General features: G+C 41.0%; 1 protein-coding gene across 1 annotated transcript in view; it reads left to right on the top strand.

The window, feature by feature from the left end:
* The first annotated feature begins 2,881 nt into the window (after positions 1-2,881).
* XRN2 (5'-3' exoribonuclease 2) overlaps positions 2,882-18,180 on the top strand; it is an 83,183-nt gene continuing 67,884 nt past the window's right edge. The window contains exon 1 of the mRNA XM_066237973.1: positions 2,882-3,389. Coding sequence (XP_066094070.1) covers positions 3,315-3,389 — 75 coding nt within the window. The 5' untranslated portion in view covers positions 2,882-3,314. The remainder of the gene's footprint in view (positions 3,390-18,180) is intronic.

Raw genomic sequence — 18,180 nt, 5'->3', positions numbered from 1 at the left:
GAGAGAGGGCAGGGGGAGACAGGAAGGGAGAGAGATGAGAAGCATCAAATCATAGTTGCAGCGCTTTAGTTGTTCATTGATTGCTTCTCATACGTGCCTTGATCAGGGGGCTCAAGTCAAGCCAGTGACCCCCTTGCTCAAGTCAGTGACCTGGGCTCAAGCCAGTGACCTTGGGCTTCAAGCCAGCAACTTTTGGCTCAAACCAGTGACCTTGGGATCATGTTGATGATCCTGTGCTCAAGCCAGTGACCCTGCAAGCTGGAAACCTCCAGGTTTCAAACTTGTGACCTCAGCATCCTAGGTTGATGCTACATCCACTGTGCCACCATCGGTCAGGCCAAACATTTTTTTCAAAGCTTACTATACTTATAATAATGAAGCTTTAAAATGGATTTATGTATATTTACATTCTCGTGTCTATATTCTACACATTTAATATTATTCTTCACATTAATAAAATCCAGATATCAGCTGGGGGCCTTACTCCACCCCATTGAGGTCTAAGAAAAAGTGTTTCAAAACCTCCTGGTCCCCAGCCTGCAGAAGTTGAAAGTCTGATTCAATATTTCTGCTAATTTCCAATGCTTATACCAGGGGTCGGGAACCTTTTTGGCTGAGAGAACCATGAACACCACATATTTTAAAATGTAATTCCGTGAGAGCCATACAACGACCTGTGTACATTATGCATTATCTAATAAAAATTTGGTGTTGTCCTGGAGGACAGCTGTGATTGGCTCCAGCCACCTGCAACCATGAACATGAGCGGTAGGAAATGAATGGATTGTAATACATAAGAATGTTTTATATTTTTAACATTATTATTTTTATTAAAGATTTGTCTGTGAGCCAGATGCAGCCATCAAAACAGCCACATCTGGCTTGCGAGCCATAGGTTCCCGACCCCTGGCTTATACTCTCCTAGCCTCTTGTGCTTCTTGAGCTCTGCTGTGGTTCTAGACCAGGGGTCCCCAAACTATGGCCCGCGGGCCACATGCGGCCCCCTGAGGCCATTTATCCGGCCCCCACCGCACTTCTGGAAGGGGCACCTCTTTCATTGGTGGTCAGTGAGAGGAGCCTAGTTCCCATTGAAATACTGGTCAGTTTATTGATTTAAATTTACTTGTTCTGACCTGTGGTGGCGCAGTAGATAAAGCGTCGACCTGGAAATGCTGAGGTCGCCGGTTCGAAACCCTGGGCTTGCCTGGTCAAGGCACATATGGGAGTTGATGCTTCCAGCTCCTACCCCCCCCCCCTGTCTTTCCCTCTCCTCTCTAAAATGAATAAATAAAATAAAATAAAAAAACTTAAAATTTACTTGTTCTTTATTTTAAATATTGTATTTGTTCCCGTTTTGTTTTTTTACTTTAAAATAAGGTATGTGCAGTGTGCATAGGGATTTGTTCATAATTTTTCTTTTATAGTCTGGCCCTCCTATGGTCTGAGGGACAGTGAACTGGCCCCCTGTGTAAAAAGTTTGGGGACCCCTGTTGTAGACCATAGTGACCCAACATGAGACTTTTTTGATCTCCACAACAACAACAAAACCCACACAAAGCCTGAGTCTGGTAGACTTTACTGGAAACATTGGGTTGAGGAAGGTGTCATAATACTTATCCCATATCCTCTTGCCACCTGTCAGGTTCCCTTTCCTTTATACGTTTCACCTTCCCCTTTCCTGAGTGCCTCAAATTATAATTTTTGTACCTCTTTTATGCACAGCAATTTTAGAACCCAGATCAGTTAGCTGTGTACTCGCCAGATTTTGTTACTGGCCTTTTCTGGACTCTCTTTTGCAAGGGAGAGTAATTTGCTCAAACTAGTTAAGGCAAAAGGAGAATTTATTGGCTCACAGAATTAAAAGGCAGGTTTACCAACCAAATTGCAGGAAGAAGGATTTTGCTGTACTCAAACACTACTGAACCAGGGACTTAAATCTGCTTCTCATAGCACACTGGCAACAAGTCCACTCTTGTCTTTCAATTTTTAAACAAACACCTGGGAGGGGCTGGTTTATTTTCCTTATGGTTTGAAGTTCAAAAGGCTGGGCAAGGACTGTCATGGCTCAATGTGCCCAGATGTCCAGCCTTGTACCAACTGTCTATAGAATGTGTGCTCCTATAAAAACACAGCACCTCCCAGGGAGACCAAGCATGTGAGAAGGGGCTGTTTGGCTGTTTCCAGGAGAAATGAGGGAGTATACCATGGATATAATACTCTGAAATAGTTTTCGCTGTCCTTGAGTAAAATATGGGTTAACCATTTCTCTAATTTCCATAACAACAGTTTAAACAAAGTGTCATCAGACCACAGAGGAGAAGGCAATGAATACTGCATGCCAGGTATCATGGAGAAATATTTTCATGGAGGCCTCTTGAGGTGAGCCTTCGGGATTGAGCGTGATTTATCAAGCCAAAAGGGGATTTCAGGGAGATAGACTTCCAGGCTTGAGCAAATGGATATAAATACATTCTTTTCCAGATCTCTCTTTTTATAAGCTGAAATACATATCTGAAGATACCAGAAAACAAAGGATAAAAGTATACTGTTAGTGCAATGACAGGATTAAATGATCTCCACTTGGACTGAACCACTAACTGTGTGAATAAGTGACTTAACTCCCCTACAACTTGGCTCCTCATCAGTTACCTGAAGATAACAGTTCCCTCAGAGGGCTCAAGTGTCGATTACAGGAGACAATTCCTTAGCCAATGCTTTAGCATAGTGTAAGCGCTCAAATGCTGGAGGTTAACATCAGCAATTATTTTATATTCATAAATGTAGCTGGAAGGTTAAATTAAATAATAAATGCCCTCCTAGAGTCCACGTAATAGCTAAAGTTTTTTTATGTAAACCATCCGTCATTAGTGCAAAACTTAAATAACCAGTGATTTTAGATGCTTTAATTCTACTGAATTGAGAAGGATGAGGAAGAGGTCACCAAACCCGCTAGGACAAGCTCCCCAGAGGCCCTCCGGGCGCGCAGATTTCCACCTACGGGAGACCGAGGGCGGGGCGGGGGGCGCCGCACCGGCACCACCGAGATCGCGCGCGCCCACCGAGGCTGGCCCAGCCCTAGTCAAACGCTCCGCCGCCAAGCTCCACCTCGGACAACCCGCGGGGCTGCACTGACACCTCCCTGCCCGGGCCTGAGTCTCCTTCCCAGCTTCCCCGGCGGCGGTGCCCGTGACGTCACTTCCTGTCGCCGGCGCGCACGTGGGAGGAAGTGCTAATGCCCGCGGCGGCTGCTCCTTCTTGTCTCTTGGGCTACGTTAGTCCCGGGCCCGGCCGCTGCCTCCAGCTGGGTCACCGTTATGGGAGTCCCGGCGTTCTTTCGCTGGCTCAGCCGCAAGTACCCGTCCATCATTGTCAACTGCGTGGAAGAGAAGGTGAGGGGGAGCCGAGCGCCCTGGCGCACCTAGACCGCGGCCCTGTGGCCGGCCGCCTGCTCTGGAGCTCCGAGCCGGGGGTCTGCGCCACCCCGTGGGCTCCGTGAGCAGGTGCGGCCAGACAAGCGGGGGAGACACGGTAGTCGCATTCCCGGTTCCCGGAGACCGGCCCTGGGCGGGGCTAGGGCCGAGCAGGCCCTGAACTCGCGGGAGAGGGCCCTCCCTTGCCCGCTTTCTCCAGAACCGGAAAGCCCCGCCCACGGCTTTGTTCCTCCGGGCGCCGCGCAGTTTGGGTTTCCGAAGTGGCACCAAGGCGAAGCCGCCGCGCGGGGCGGGTCCGCGGAGTTAGCTAGTTAGGGACACGGGTGCTGATCCCAGCCTTTAACAACCTTGTGATGTAACCCCCGGCGGCGAGCTCTTTGTTGTTTGCTTGCGGGGCTGAAAGCTTTTTCCCTCCGTGGGGGCCCGTCTGTTGTTGGCAGGTCCTACGGTGGGAGCAGCACCTTGGGAGCAAGAAGAGTATCCCTTCCTAGGTGCCCGACTGCTGGACGACATGCTCGCGGGGAGCACCTGAACGTTACGCTTTTGTTGTTAGTTTGTTAATGTGTATGTAGACTTGTCCATTTTTTACTTTTGTATTTGTCGTCTCCGTGATTTCTTCCCAGTTCGATTTTGTGCTCTAAATTAGAATTTCTGGATTGGGAAGGGTGAGGGGCATATTATGTTCCCCACTCCTTCGTTTTTGAAGGAAGTACCCGTCTGTCACTGTGAACTGATTTTTGCTAAGATTGGTGAGATCTTGACTTTTGTTTATGTCCTATTCAAGGCGGAACCGAAAGCCTGTTTTGATGGCATTCTCAGTATTCCTTGCATTTTTCTTAAAGAGAAACTCAACTGTTACCTGTGCTTTTAAAAACTAACTGGATTGCCTTTACTTAAACTTCATCGCATTTTTACTGTGCAGTGATAACCACTTTTAATTCTTTTGGTTCTGTGTCTAAATATCAGACTTTTGAATCTTTAATTCTAGCGATGATAAAAGAGGTTTTGATCACTTACACAGCCCCCCTTCCCAATCTCCAAATCTCCTAAAAATAGGAGATTTTCTGTTAGTAAACTTTATACTTTTAAGTAATTTGCTTATTTTTTTTTTAAATTCCATCTCGGATACAAAGTACCCCCTGATTTTTCATCACTTTTTGAGGTTAGGTATTACTTTTTCTAGCCTGGTCACCCTTACTCTTCACCCAAAGCTTGTCAGCTGTAGTTTTGTTTTGTTGGCATCTAATACAAAATTGTCAGGGCTTTGGCTATGCAGATTTGTTTTATTTATTTTTTATGTACAGGTTTGTTTTAAAACCTGTTGATTACTGTCATTTTGCAGATTGAGGTTATATACTGTGATTCTGTTTCTTTCCTTAATGCTACTTTTGTCTTTTTCTTGGTGTTGCCTTTCTCTTTTCCTCTTTATGTGGACCCCCCTGCCCCCACAAAAAAAAAACCGCTATATTTTACCAGGTATTCTCCAAGATCGTCTTTGTTTTTTAAAGGCTTCTTGAAGTCGATTTCTGTTGCTCTCACACTTGGTTACTTAGGCTTGCTGGAAAGCTGTTTCTTAAACTTATTTTTAAAATTCCTTTCCTCAGTAGGAGGTTCTGTTTTCTGATCAGCTTTCTGGGCTTACTTAAATTCTTACGTTTTTATTCTCAGTTGAATCCTCAGGAAATGCTATATGGGATATGCGTTTTCTGAGTCAATTCTACCCTTGTACGCATGAACGATCAATAGCTAGGCATAAAGTTTGAGTTTGAAAATTAATTTCCTTCCAACCTTTGAAAGCATTTTTCTTTTGATTATTGTCATGTAGTATTGTTGATGAGAAGTTGAACGTTAATGTGATTTACTTACTTAACCAACACTTAATCTAGTGTTTACCACTTAACCAGACACTGTTCTAGGCATTTTACAAGTTAATTTATTCCTATAACAACAACATGACTACTATTATGAACCTATTATTACTATTATTGATGAAAAAACTTAAATACTTAGGGGTTAAGTAATATACTGAAGCTCACTTGTCTCATACCTGTCAGAGCCAGTGTCAAAACCAGGAAGAACATGCTTTTAATTTCTCTGTTCTAGTTTCATTCTTTTGTAATTGGTCTGTCTTTCTTTCTGAATTTTTAAAAGATCTTTATCCTTGGTAGTGTAAGTTTTCATGAATCTATACTTAAGTATAGATTCTTTTAAACTTTAAATTTATTTTTGGTTAGTACTTGGCTGACTCTCGAGTTTGGAGACTTCTGTTCTTCAGTTCAAGGACTACCCTAATATATAATATAATAAGTATGTAAATAAAATATATATAAGTAAATAAAATGTGTATGTGTATATATATTTACCTCTGTTTTCTTTGTTCTCTCTGAACTCTGGATACTGACCCTCCTGGATTGATTTTACTTATTTTTTTGCTCTTTCTCTCCTCCCCTTTCTCAGCTCCTCCTCTTCCTCTTTTATAGCTTTATTGAGGTATAGTTGATCTACAACAAACTGCACATATTTAACGTATACAATTTAATACATTTAATATGTTATTTGTGAAACCATCACCACAATCAAGATAATGAACATCACCCCTAAAACATTCCTTCTGCCTCTTTGTTATTCCACCCTACCCACCCCTACCTGTCTTTGGTCAACTACTGATTTATTTCTGTCTCTCTGGGTAAGTTCATTTTCTACAATTATATATAAATGAAATTATACAATATCTATACTTTTTTAACCTGACTCCGTTTCATTCAGAAAAATTATTTTGAAATTCGTCCATGTTGTTACATGTATCAATAGTTTCTATTTTTGAATAATATTCTGTGTTGTACATATATCACATTTTGTTTATCCATTCACCAGACTGATGAACATTTGGATTGTTTTCCAGTTTTTGGTTATTAAAAAAAACTTCTATGAACAGTGATGTGCAAGTCTGTGTGTATATGTATGCTTTTATTTTTATTTTTTTATTTTTTAATTCAGTGAGAGGTGGGGAGGCAGATACAGACTGCCACATGTGCCCCTACTGGGATACACCCAGCAAGCCCACTAGTATGTGGTGCTCTGCCCATCTGGGATGTTTCTCCATTGCTTAGCAACCAAGCTCTTCTTAGCAGCTGAGGCAGAGGCCATGGAACTATCCTCGGCGCCTAGGGCCAACTTGCTCCAATTGAGCCATGGCTGCAAGAGGGGAAGAGAGAGAGAGAGAGAGGGAGGGAGGGAGGGAGGGAGGGAGGGAGGGAGAGAGGGAGAGAGAGGGAGGGAGGGAGGGAGAGGCGAGAAGCGAGAAGTGAGAGGGGTAAGGGTGGAAAAACATTTGGGCGTTTCTCCTGTGCGCCCTGAGCAGGAATTGGACCCAGGACATCCACACACTTGGCCTGCTGATGCTTTATCACTGAGCCAACCGGCCAGGGCCACTTTCAGTTTTTTAGAGCAATGATTTTCAACTGGTGTGCTGCTAGAATTTTTAAAATGTAATACCTGACTCAAAGACACTGATCTCCTTTCCCTTAGATCAGCGGTTCTCAACCTGTGGGTTGCGACCCCGGCAGGGGTCAAACGACCAAAACACAGGGGTTGCCTAAAGCAATGAGAATACATTCCGAATCATAACTGTAGCAAAATTACAGTTATGAAGTAGCCACCAAAATTATTTTTTGGTTTGGAGTCACCACAACATGAGGAACTGTATTGCGGGGTCACGGCATTAGAATGGTTGAGAACCACTGCCTTAGATTGTCAAATAAAAAAGTGACAACAGCCAATATAAGAATAGCCATCCAGTATGAATGGATCAAAATTATATCTATTTTAAAATCAGATTGGCAAAATAGATCATCTTATTTGATGTGCTACAAAAAAACAGTTTTAGTTTATGTGTACTATGAGATAACAAAGGTTGAAAATCACTGCTTTAGAGAGAATAGCTAAGAGTTAAAAGTTATATTGTATGGTAGGTGTGTAATTATTAAAAAGAGAAACTTGCCAGAATGTTTTCCAAAGTGCTTGTTATCTTTACTTTGCCACCAGCAGTGTAGAAGAGTTCTAGTTGCTTTGTTTCCTTGCCAACACTTTAGTGTGGTTAATCTTTAGTTTTAGCCATCCCAGTGTAGTGTTGTTATGGTTTTAATTAGTATTTCTGTAGTGATAAATGATGTTGAGCATCTTTTTAGGCACTTACTTGCCTTCCACATATTTTTTTGAGTGAGGTGTCTATTCAGATCTTTTGCCCATTTTTAAGTTGGGTTGCTTTATTGAATTGTAGAGTTTCTTTGATATTGATATATCTTTTGGAAATATTTTTGTTTAATCTGTGGTTCGCCTTTTTACTTACTCGTGCAAAGAAGAGCAAAATATTTTTAATTTTAATGGTCTGATTTATTCTTTTTTTTTTTTATGTTCCTGCTTTTTGTGTTGTATTAAGAAATATTTGCCAAGCACAGGTCATGAAGATTTTCTTTTATGTTTTCTTAGAGCAGTTGTATAGTTTTAGTTCATCCTGTGGTTTTTGCTTTTAGTTTTTTAATATGGTGAATTACATAAATTTTTTTTTTTTTTTGTATTTTTCTGAAGCTGGAAACGGGGAGAGACAGTCAGACAGACTCCCGCATGAGCCCGACCGGGATCCACCCGGCACGCCCACCAGGGGCGATGCTCTGCCCACCAGGGGGCGATGCTCTGCCCCTCTGGGGCGTCGCTCTGCTGCGACCAGAGCCACTCTAGCGCCTGGGGCAGAGGCCAGGGAGCCATCCCCAGCGCCCGGGCCATCTTTGCTCCAATGGAGCTTTGGCTGCGGGAGGGGAAGAGAGAGACAGAGAAGAAGGAGGGGGGGGGTGGAGAAGCAAATGGGCGCTTCTCCTATGTGCCCTGGCCGGGAATCGAACCTGGGTCCCCCGCACGCCAGGCCAACGCTCTACCGCTGAGCCAACTGGCCAGGGCCGAATTACATAAATTTTAAAATGTTAAACCTACCTTGTATTACTTGGGTAGATTCCACTTGATCATGGTGTATTATTTTTATGTGCTGTTGAATTCAATTTGGTGATGCTTTCTTGAGAATTTTTACATTTATGTTCAAAGAGGATATTTGTTTTGGGATTCTTGTTATATTTGTCTAGTTTTGGTATCAGAGTAATGTTGGCCTCAGATTGAGTTTTGAAGTGTATATACCCTCTTTAAATTTCCAGAGTTTGTGTAGGACTGCTATTATTTCTTCTTAAATATTAGTAGAATTCACTAGTGAAGCCCCTGGACCTGAAGTTCTAGGGCAAGGTTTTTAGCTATAATTTTAGTAGATTTAGAGGTATTCAGATTATCTGTCTTTTTGAATGAGCTTTTTGTCCTTCACAGGTTTTGTCCATTTTATCAAAGTAGTCAAATTTGTTGACATAAAGTTGTTTATAGTATTTCTTGTATCCTTTTAATATTGATAGAAAATGTAGTGATGTCACCTTTCTCATCCCTGATACTAATTTTGTCTTTTCTCTTTTGTTTGTTATGTATGGTGTTTTCCATCATCAGTCTCGTTACACTGATCTCAAAAAAGTGGTTTTGGTTTTGTTGATTTCTCTGTTTTCTATCTCATTAGTTTCTGCTGTTTTTATAATTTATTTCTTATGCTCACTTTGAGTTTAGCTTGCGTTTCTCCTCTTTGTTTCGTAAACTGGAAGTCATTGCTTTGGTACATTGCTTCTCTTCAGTGTTGTACCTGTGACTGGTCCTTTCTTTCTTTCACTCCTTTTGGGTTATATACCTATGAGTGGAGTTGCTGAATGATATGGTGATTGTGTTTACTTTTTTGAGGAATTGCCAGACTTTTTCCAGTTTCTGCTTTGTAATTGGAGCAGTTAGAATATTTACATTTAATGTGATTACTGATATGTTTAGATTGAAATTTATCTTATGTTTGTTATATGACTGTCTCATCTGTCCTTTGTTTCCATTTCCAGTTCTTCAGCTTTTTACGGATTGTTTTTTGATGATCTCATTTTATTTCTCCCTCCCTCCCTCCCTCCCTCCCTCCCTCCCTCCCTCCCTCCCTCCCTCCCTCCCTCCCTCTTTGGCTTTTTAAAAATGATAGACACCGCTCTAACGGCAGGGAGTACTCTTTTAAGAGTACTTAAAAAGTATTCATTCAACCATCAGTTTCTTCAGTTTGTGTCCTTGGTTCATCCATCCATTCATTAGCTTTCTGATCTTGGGAAAATGACTTAAGCTCTCTCCAGCTCTCAAGAGCTGGAACTTCGTGATTTACACTGCGCTGCTTCCTGTTGTCTATATATTCTGGTCATTTCTGTATGAAGGCTAAAGTAAAGCAGAGTGTCACCTTGTTTGACCTCAGCTAGGAGTGGTTGTGTATTCTTGGACTGAGATTTTTTACAGCTTTGCTCATGTTTGCGAATGACCTTGAGAGAGCCACAATAATGGTTTTGAGGTTACAGAAAATTTTTTGTAAGTAGGTGAATATGCAGATTTAGAATTTGTGAATAATGAAAATCAGCTGTAAATGTACTAATAATAGGGTGGTTGTGTGGAATAAGTCAGTTAATACAAGTGAAGTGCTTCCAACAGTGCCTTGCACTGAAGTACCTGATATTTCAGAATTTTATTTGGTAGGTTAACTTTCAGTAGTTTATATATCCTGGTAAAAGTGGGGATATTTTTGTATCTATCTCTTGGTAACATTGCGTAGTGTAGAATTGTGCACTGTTTTCATGCAGTGAAATCCAGTTTTCCTACCCTCCCTCTTTCTCTCTCCTATTTCACTGAACATTTTTTGTCTGTCTTTCTTTCTTTTTTTTTTTCCTTTCTGAAGTTGGAAATGGGGAGGCAGTCAGACAGACTCCTGCATGCGCCTGACCGGGATCCACCCAGCACGCCCACCAGGGGGCGATGCTCTGCCCATCTTGGGGCATTGCTCTGTTGCAACCAGAGCCATTCTGGCACCTGAAGCAGAGGCCATGGAGCCATCCCCAGCGCCCGGGCCATCTTTTGCTCCAATGAAGCTTTAGCTGCGGGAGGGGAAGAAAGAGACAGATGAAGGAGAGGGAGAGGGGTGGAGAAGCAGATGGGCACTTCTCCTGTATGCCCTGGCTGGGAATCGAACCCGGGACTCCTGCACGCCAGGCCGATGCTCTACTACTGAGCCAACTGGCCAGTGCTTCACTGAACATTTTTTAAATGATAGGTACTGCTGTAAGGGTAGTGAGGATATAATGAATTGGGGGGTGGGCCCTGAGCTTGCATTTTATTTTCTTAAATATGTTATTTTATGGAGCTGGCTGCTGTATATTTAAGGCATTTTTATTGAGATATGGTCTGCATTTTATACAGTTCACCCATTTAAACTTTATAATTCATTGTTTTTCCATATATTCACAGATGTATGCAACCACCACCACAGTCAATTTTTGAACATTTTCATCACCTCACAAAGAAACCTATACCCTTTTAGTTATCATTCCTTTATCTGCTGTCCCCAATTTATCCCTAAGCAACCACTAATCTACTTTCTGTCTCTGACATTCTTATCAATGGAATCATACAGTATATGGTTTTGGGGTTGGTTTCTTTCACTTGAAAACATTAGATTTTCAAGGTTATATCTATGTTGTAGCCTGTATCAGTACATTTTCTTTCTTTCTTTTTTTTTTTGACAGACAGAATCAGAGAGGGACAGATAGGGACAGAAAGGAAGAGAGATGAGAAGCATTGTTGTGGCATCTTAGTTCAGTGATTGGTTGTTCATTGATTGCTTTCTCGTATGTGCATTGCTGGGGGGGGGGGGCTATAACAGCGACTGACCCCTTGCTCAAGCCAGTGATCTTGGTCTCAAGCCAGCAACCATGGGATCACGTTTATGATCCCACGCTCAAACCAGTGAGCCTGTGCTCAAGCCAGTTGAGCCTGCACTCAAACCTGTGAGCCTGCACTCAAGCCTGCAACCTTGGGGTTTGGAACCTGTGTCATCCACGTCCCAGTCCGACGCTCTATCCACTGCTCCACCGCTTGGTCAGGCAGTACTTCATTTTTTTAATGACCAAATAATATTTCATTGTATGGATATACCCCATTTTGTTTATCCATTTGTGTTTCCATGGACATTTGGGTTGTTTCCAACTTTTGACTATTATGAATATGCTGCTACAGTTAATGTATAAGTGTGTGGACATGTTTTCATTTTATTGGGTGTATACCTAGAAGTGGAATTGCTGAATAACATGGCAACTCTATGTTTAATTATTTGAGGAATTGCCAACTATTTTCCAAAGTGGCTTCAATATATTACATTTCCACCAGCTGTGTTTGAGGGTTCCAGTTTCTCCACATAAGTACTAACACTTGTTTTCTCCCTCCTCCTCCCTTTTTTTTGGCCATCCTGGTGGGTGTGAAGTGTTTCATTATGGTTTTGACTTGCATTTCTTTTCTGGCTAATGATACTGAGCATCTTTTCATGTGCTTATTGTCCCTTTTTGTATCTTTGGAGATAACATTTTTTCAAATACTTTGCCTAATTTTAAATTGGGAGGTTTGTTTGTTTTTTTAATCAAATTGTAGGAGTTTTTGAGTGTGTGTGTGCGTGTGTGTGTTCTGAATATGATTCCCTTGTTAGATACATGATGTGCAGGTGTATTTTCCCTGTTCTGGTTGTTTTTCTACTTTCTTGACAGTGGATGAATACAAGTTTATAATTTTGATGTTGAAGTTAATTTTTGTTGTTGTTGCTTGTGCTTTTGGTATCATAAATAAGAATCTGTTGTTAAATTTATGCCTGTGTTTTCTTCAAAGAGTTTAACAGTTTAAGCTTTTAAATTTAAGTGTATGATCCATTATGAATTAAATTTGTATATGGTGGGAGGTTAGGGGCCAACTTTATTCTTTTGTGTGTACCTCTCCAGTGGTCACAGTATCATTTCTTGAAAACTGTTTTTTTCCTCTTTGAGTGATCTTTGTGCCCTTGTCAACAATCAGTTGACTATAGGTGTATGGGTTTATTTCTGGTATTTCAATTCTATTCCTTTGATCTATATGTTTATCTTTGTACCAGTACCACACGGTTTTGACTGTTGCTTTGTAGTAAGTTTTGAAATTGGGAAGAATGAGTTTTCCTATTTAGACTTCTTTTTCAGGATTATTTTGTCAATTCTTTCTCCCTTGCAATTCCATATGAATTTTAGAATTAGCTTCCAAGTACGTATAGGTTTTTCATTTCTTTGATTAATTATTTTAATAACGAATTATTTTTATTTTGGATAAATTGTGAATGAAATATTTGTAGTTTTATTAGATTGTTTATTGCAAGAAATTAAATTGGTTTTGTATATTGATCTTGTATCTTGCAACCTTGCCAAACTCATATACATGTTTTTATAGTGGATTCCTTAGGATTTCCTACATACAAGAGCATGCCATGCAAAATAGAGATAGTTTTACTTTCTCCTTTCCACTATAGATGCCTTTTACTCTTTCTTTCTTTTTCTTCTTTTTCTTTTTTTCCCCTAATTACCCTAATTGGAACTTTTACTACAGGTTAGAATAGAAATAGCAACACTGGACATCCTTCTCTTACTCCTGATCTTAAAGGGAAGCTTCCATCCATTGTGTTGTCAATAAAAAATTATGTGGACTGTGGGTTTTTTGGTAGGGAAGACTTCCCTTCTATTTCTATCTTCTTCAGTATTTTTTTTTTCTTAAATCATGAAAGGGTGTTGGAATTTGTCCAGTATGTTTTTACATCCATTGAGATGGCCATGTGATTTTTGTTTTTTATTCTATTAATTTGATATATTACATTAATTGATTTTTTTATGTTAAAAAAACTTTTTATTCCTAGGATAAATCTCACTTGGTCATGGTATGTGATTCTTTTTATATATTGCTGAACTCAGTTTACTAGTAGTTCATTGAGGGCTTTTATATCCACGTTCTTAAGAGATATTAATCTATAGTTTTGTTGGCTTGTGATGCCTTTGGTTTTGGTATCAGGGTGGTATTGGCCTAATAATATGTCTTGTAAAGTGTTCCTCTTCTGTTGTTTTGTTTTGTGTTTTCGTTTTTTGGTAAGAATTGATATTCTTCCTTAAATGTTTAATAGAATTTAGAGGTGAAACCTAGGCATGGGCTTTTCTTTGTATGTAGTTATTTGATAACTGATTTACCTCTTCACTTCTTATATTTTTATTTAAGTTATCTTTTGATTCTGTAGTTTGTATCTTTTCTAGTAATTGTCCATTTCATCAAATAAATACATAATTTATTTGTTGATGTATATAATGACGGTGGCCGAGGCCAGAGAGATTCACACTGGATTCAGGCAAATGGAAGAGAAACTGCAGAGCTGGACTGCGGAGCTGGACTGCGGAGCTGGAAAGCTTTGGGCCATTCCCTTTTAATAGCGTCTCACAACAGCGGATAAGTAAACACGGAAAACCACTTCTCATAGCAGCAGGCAAATGAACAACAAAACGGTCCCTCACAGTGGTGGGCAAGTGATTCGCCCCAAAACTGCCTTGAGTCAAAGGACTAGAAACATGATCTGGTTTCTAGACCATGCTCTGCCACATGGTCACACGCTAATCATGCAAAGCTAGGTGAGCAAGCCTAACACTGCTCTTTCCCTACAGTTTATTACTGTAGTATTTCTTTATAATCATTTTTGTATCTGCAAGATTGACAGTAGTGTCCTCTTTTTCTGATGGCTAGTAATTTGAATCCTTTCTTTTCTTTTCTTTTTTTTTTTTTTGGTCAGACTGACCAGAAGTTTGTCAGTTTTTTCAAAGAACCAGCTTTTGGTTCACAGAATTTTTTTTTTTTAAATTTTTTTTGTTGTTTTGTTACCTGTTTTATTGATTTCTGCTGTAATGTTTTTTGTTTCCTTCCTTCTGCTTGCTTTGGATTTAGTTTGCTTTTACTTTTTTAGTGTCTTTTTTTTTTTTGTATTTTTCTGAAGTTGGAAATGGGGAGGCAGTCAGACAGACTCCTGCATGCGCCCGACCGGGATCCACCTGGCACACCCACCAGGGGTGATGCTCTGCCCATCTCGGGTATCGCTCTGTTGCAACCAGAGCCATCCTCAGTGCCCGGGACAACTTTGCTCCAATGGAGCCTTGGCTGCGGGAGGGGAAGAGAGAGACAGAGAGGAAGGAGAGGGGGAGGGGTGGAGAAGCAGATGGGCGCTTCTCCTGTGTGCCCTGGCCGGGAATCGAACCTGGGACTCCTGCACGCCAGGCCGACGCTCTACCACTGAGCCAACCGGCCAGGGCCTACTTTTTTAGTGTCTTAAGGTAGAAGGTTGTGGGAACTATTCCAGTGGAACCTCAGGCATGAATCGTGATTTTTCTAATGTTGTTAAACAAAAATACATGTACTTAGCTGTAAGTAACAGTAGTGGTTTTTGCTTCACATTTGAGGAGCCAGAAAGCTTTATAAAGTTGACTGGAACAGTAGGTTGGTGTATTTTTTTTTTTTTATACAGACTGTATATTTGTACCTTCTTTATCTTGATTCCTTGTTTGTTTGTTTTTTGTTTGTTTGCATAAATAAATTTTCCAACTGCTTATTTGGAATACATACATCCCTCCTTTTTACATGAAATGGAGGAGTGTGCTTCCTGCTGGGCAGAACTACCTGACTGCCAGCCTTCTGGGTAGTCTGGGGAACTGCTAGTAGGTCAAGGTGCTTCATTGCCATTTGTACTCAAGCAGCCATGTTCTCTGGGAACACCTCTCTCAGGCTGCCTTGTTCATGTGGAGCTGGAGGGTGAGGGGAAGGACGTGTGGGGTGATCTACCTGGCTGCTGCTGCTGCTGCTGCTGAATGACCCTCCAGAGGCTGTCCCTCGAGCCCCTCTCTAGGCCTCCGGTTTCTGGCAGGTTGTGCTCCGTCTCATCTGATCCACTAGTTTTCCACAATTCAAGCCTCAGAGGGTTCTGGTTTTCTGGCACACTTAATGCAGTTGTGGGTATTTGTTTGCTTTAGTCTTGTGGTCTTGGGGTAGAAAAGGAAGGCTGCAGTGTGTGCTCACTTTATCATTTGGAAAACCCAGAAAATAATAAAAAAGTTATTTCAAATGAATTTGCTTTAGGGTTCATAGTGGCTTTCCTTTTAGCTGCCCTTTGATTGATTAATGATCTCTCCTTAATCCAGCCACATTGGTATTATTTTTGGCAGGGCTCTTCAGTGAGTTCCTTCATCTAGCATCAAAATCTTCTCTTAAAGAAAGAATGTCTAGATTTATATAATGTGTTAAATATATTTGTAGTACTTCTGAAAGGAAAATATGTTTACTTTTCTTATTGCGAATGCCTGGAGTGCTTATTTATTATTTTTTATTTTTTTTTTGTGACAGAGACAGGGACAGATAGGGACAGAAAGACAGAGAGAGATGAGAAGCATCAGTTCTTCATTGTGGCACTTTAGTTGTTCATTGATTGCTTTCTCATATGTGCCTTGATTTGGGAGGTGCTATAGTAGACTGAGTAACCCCTTGCTCAAGCCAGTGAACCTTGCTCAAACCAGATGAGCCCTCACTCAAGCTGGTGACCTCGAGGTTTCGAACCTGGGTCCTCCGCATCCCAGTCAGTGCTCTATCCACTGTACCACCACCTGGTCAGGCTGGAGCTCTTATTTTAAATTAGGACCCACCTTGACCTCTCCTCCTGCTGTGCTTTCTACATAGTAGAAGTTTTCCTTCAGCAATACTCAACGTTCATTGAGGAGCTGTAATATGCCTCCTGCTGCACTAGGACAGAGTTGAGCAAGCCAGTGACTTCCTTTTGTAAAAGTTTTATGGGAATACAGCCATACTCATTCATGTCCCTGTTGTTCGTGGCTGCTTTTACAAAGGCACATATGAGTTGTAACAGATCATATGACCAACAAGTCTAGAATACTTATTAACAGGCTTGCTGGGGAGCATAAAGAAAGTGGGTCTTGATTCTCTTGAGTGTGGTGTCTTGTCTGCTTGGTGTAGGAGAGAGGAAAATGTGGAGCTGGAGTGTAGAGGTGTAGAGGTTAGAGCAGGGGTCCCCAAACTTTTTACACAGGGGGCCAGTTCACTGTCCCTCAGACCGTTGGAGGGCCGGACTATAAAAAAAACTATGAACAAATCCCTATGCACACTGCACATATCTTATTTAAAGTAAAAAACCAAAACGGGAACAAATACAATATTTAAAATAAAGAACAAGTAAATTTAAATCAACAAACTGACCAGTATTTCAATGGGAACTATGCTCCTCTCACTGACCACCAATGAAAGAGGTGCCCCTTCCAGAAGTGCGGCGGGGGGCGGATAAATGGCCTCAGGGGGCTGCATGCGGCCCGCGGGCTGTAGTTTGGGGACCCCTGGGTTAGAGGGAGTAGTAGCAAGCCTCCTGCCTTCATAGAGTTCGTTTTTGTTTGGGGGTCATCAGGTTATCTTCAATAGACTCCTCAAAATTGACCTGCTTTCCTTACCACTTAACCATTCACTGCTTTTTATTACTCTAATTTTTATTTTTTGATTACACATTACATTCAATAATATTTTGTATTAGTTTCAGGTGTACAGCGTAGTGGTTAGTCATATACATACTTCCATTCACTTCTTTTGATCAAGCCTCTTTTCCTGATCCACAGAATGTTTGTGTAGGACACTGTCTGGTAGCCTTTTCCCCATTTTGCCTTGAAATCCCTTTTGATAGTAGCCTTTTCCCATTTTGTCTTTAAATCCCTTTTGATACCCCTAGTCCCCACTATAAATATAAAATGAAGCCCAGTCTCATTCCTGTCCCTCTCAGAGATACCACTGTCCTGACATTGGTGTTTGTCCCTTCCTTTTCTCTGTGCTTTCATCGTGTGTATTCATTCCTGAACAATACCTCATGCTGTTTTGTCTGTTTTGTACTTTATGTGGTATACTATTTTTTTCTGCATCTTGCATTTTTGGCTCAGCAATATATCTGTGATTATCTTGCTCTATTTCTTTGAATCTCACTTGTTTCTGGCATTTCAGTATATGAACATACCCGAATAATACATTCAGTATTATACAAGGGGTCCTTGGGCTACAAACAGTTCTGTTCCTATGATAGTGACGCAACTTGAATTTTGATATAAGTTGAAACACACCCTAGCCTAAATCACTTACCTATCCTAACACAGTTGTAAAATCATAATCTATAACGTAAAAACAGCTAAGCCAAAAATGGCATAGGTAAGCATACTGGGGGACGCCAGCTCCCTCACTTATACACCATATTACTGCATATTCTGCTGTGCGCAGCCGAACTAGTTTGCCCATCTAATCTGTAAGTACGACACTAATGGTGTAAGCTGAAACACTCACATCTCAATTTTTAAAAAATTTTTATGGGAGTGAGCATTGGAAACTTGAAATGTTGTATGTTGAGACTGTCGTAACCCGAGGACCCCCTGTATTCAGGCTCTTCTTTTGCTAATTAAGTTGACTTTTTCTTTTTTAACAGCTTTGTTAAGATATAATGTATATATTATAAAGTTCATTTAAATTATAAAATTCAAGCCTGACCTGGTGGATAAAGCATTGACCTGGAATGCTGCTGAGGTCGCCAGTTCGAAACCCTGGGCTTGCCTGGTCAAGGCACATATGGGAGTTGATGCTTCCTGTCCCTCCCCCTCTTCTCTTTCTTTCCTCTCCAAAATGAATAAATAAAAAGTTAAAAATTATATAAAATTCAGTGGTTTTTAGTGTATGTGCAGAGTTGTACAACAATTAC

This window comes from Saccopteryx bilineata, chromosome 6 (assembly GCF_036850765.1).
Source record: "Saccopteryx bilineata isolate mSacBil1 chromosome 6, mSacBil1_pri_phased_curated, whole genome shotgun sequence".
Taxonomy (NCBI): Eukaryota; Metazoa; Chordata; class Mammalia; order Chiroptera; family Emballonuridae; genus Saccopteryx; species Saccopteryx bilineata.
This window is presented reverse-complemented; position numbering and strand designations above follow the sequence as displayed.